The sequence below is a fragment of the Apis dorsata genome, unplaced genomic scaffold (assembly GCF_000469605.1).
Source record: "Apis dorsata unplaced genomic scaffold, Apis dorsata 1.3 scaffold_270, whole genome shotgun sequence".
Lineage (NCBI taxonomy): Eukaryota > Metazoa > Arthropoda > Insecta > Hymenoptera > Apidae > Apis > Apis dorsata.
This window is the reverse complement of record NW_006263548.1, coordinates 246831-248841: the sequence shown is the minus strand read 5'-3', so window position 1 is coordinate 248841 and position 2011 is coordinate 246831. Positions and strand designations below refer to the sequence as shown.

The following is a 2011-nucleotide window of genomic DNA, read 5'->3' as shown; positions in this document are numbered from 1 at the left end:
AATAGGTGCATTTACATAATCTAAAAAATCTGCTTGTGGATCAGAACTATAAAGATTTGCTACCTTACAAGTATCTATCACTGAACCACCTCCTATCTGATGAAAAAATTAATTTTATGTTTTAAATTGTTTTATATTAAATAAATAATATATTAATAGTAATAATATAATAAGTATTAAATATATATTTACACTATTATTATTAAATATATTAATACATTATTATATTAATATAATTAATAATAATACATATTAATATATTAATATATTATATAATATATTAAATACATTATTATTAAATAAAAATAATTACTTTTTCATTCTTGATTTTTTAATAAGAATAATTATTTTCTCAATTCTTTCCTTTTTTAATAAATGGATTTAATTTCCTACTTTTTAAGATATAAAATTCTTTACTAATTTAAATAATAAGTAATATATTTTCATAATATATTTCAAAAAAATATAAATCAAATATTTTAAGAAACTTGTTATATGTTTATTTCTTACCGCTATAAAGGCATCAAATTTTCCATTTTTAACAAATTCAATAGAATCTTTTAAACTCTGTTCTGTAGGTTCTACGCGTACATTATCATAAACTGAAGTTTGAATACCATGTTTAGTAAGACTATCCATAGCAGTTTTAACAGGTGGTAAATTTATTAAATTGGAATCTGTCATTAAACATACATTTTTGGAACCAAAATTTTGTACATCCATACCTAATTCTCTTGTAACACCAGTACCATATCGTACTGTAGAAGAAGCCATCTGCAAATATTTTTATTAAGATAATATTAATAGAATAAATTTAATCATAAAATTTTATACACATAAAGTATAAATTTTCTTTTTCATGTATTTGATCTATAATCATGTATTTGATCTATAATCAAGCTTCATTATATTATTATCTTCATTATAGGTTATTTATCTTTAAATATTGCAAATACATACCTCAAATGCATATTCTTTTGTTAATGTAGCATTAGCCACTGTGCTTTGAACTTTTTTTAGTTCACATAAAGTACCTCTTGGATTTGCATGAGCTGGGCATTTACAACTATAAAAAATTTAAATTAATCAATATATCAAAAATAAAAATTTTCTTGTTCTTACATAGAAATATATTAATATTAAAAAATTTATACATAATATTAATTTTTCAAATAATATATAATTTTATATAATTTTTCAAATAATATATATAATATAAATAATATATATATAATATATATATATATATAAATATTGATATTATAAAATATAATATATTATATAAAAATTAAAATATATAATAATTTGTAAAAATGGTTTTTAAGATAAATTAATTATATAATTTTATATATTTATACTATATATCTATAAGTATACTTACGATTGAGAAGAAATAACTTGTAATAGATCTAAAATGCGTCTTTTGGAAAGCATTTTTTAATAATAAATTTTTGACTATAAAATAAAGTTTTAAAATTTGAATATAAAAATATTGATTGTGAAAAATATTAATTCTTAGAAACTGATCGATCTATAGCGTTCTTTAATTGATACTAAACATTTGGATTCTGTTACACTTATCTATAATGAAATAATTTTATGTTCACAATATCAGTACCGTATCAATGTTTAGATTTTCTTTAATATCAAATGAATTTGATTAAAAAATCAAAATTTTCAAACAAAAAATTTATAATCTTTTATTGATTGAAATAAAACAAATAATAAATAATATTATCTCTAAATTATATTTTAAGTATTTTTATTTAAAAAATAAGTTAAAAAGTAGGACAAATTATCATATTTCAAATAGTTATTTGAAGAGTAAGCTGATTAAAATGTATTATTAGTTTTTTTGTGTTAACATCGATTATATTTGAGGTCAAAGATTTTGAAATATATATGAATTCATATACATATATATGTATATATAAACTTGAAATCTTATCTAATATTATATGTTATAATATATATAACATATATGATATATTCTATACATGGTATATATAAT

At 17.7% G+C, this 2011-nt stretch overlaps 2 protein-coding genes across 2 annotated transcripts in view; one reads left to right on the top strand and one right to left on the bottom strand.

Annotated features, from left to right (window-relative positions):
- The window catches only part of LOC102671579 (probable hydroxyacid-oxoacid transhydrogenase, mitochondrial), a 3441-nt gene extending 1846 nt beyond the window's left edge, over nt 1–1595 (bottom strand). Inside the window, exons 1-4 of the mRNA XM_006616748.2 lie at nt 1382–1595; nt 961–1066; nt 511–774; nt 1–96 (exon numbers count right to left, since the gene is read on the bottom strand). Coding sequence (XP_006616811.1) covers nt 1–96; nt 511–774; nt 961–1066; nt 1382–1434 — 519 coding nt within the window. The 5' untranslated portion in view covers nt 1435–1595. The remainder of the gene's footprint in view (nt 97–510; nt 775–960; nt 1067–1381) is intronic.
- Nucleotides 1–2011, top strand: part of LOC116185769 — a 32416-nt gene that overhangs the window by 9389 nt on the left and 21016 nt on the right.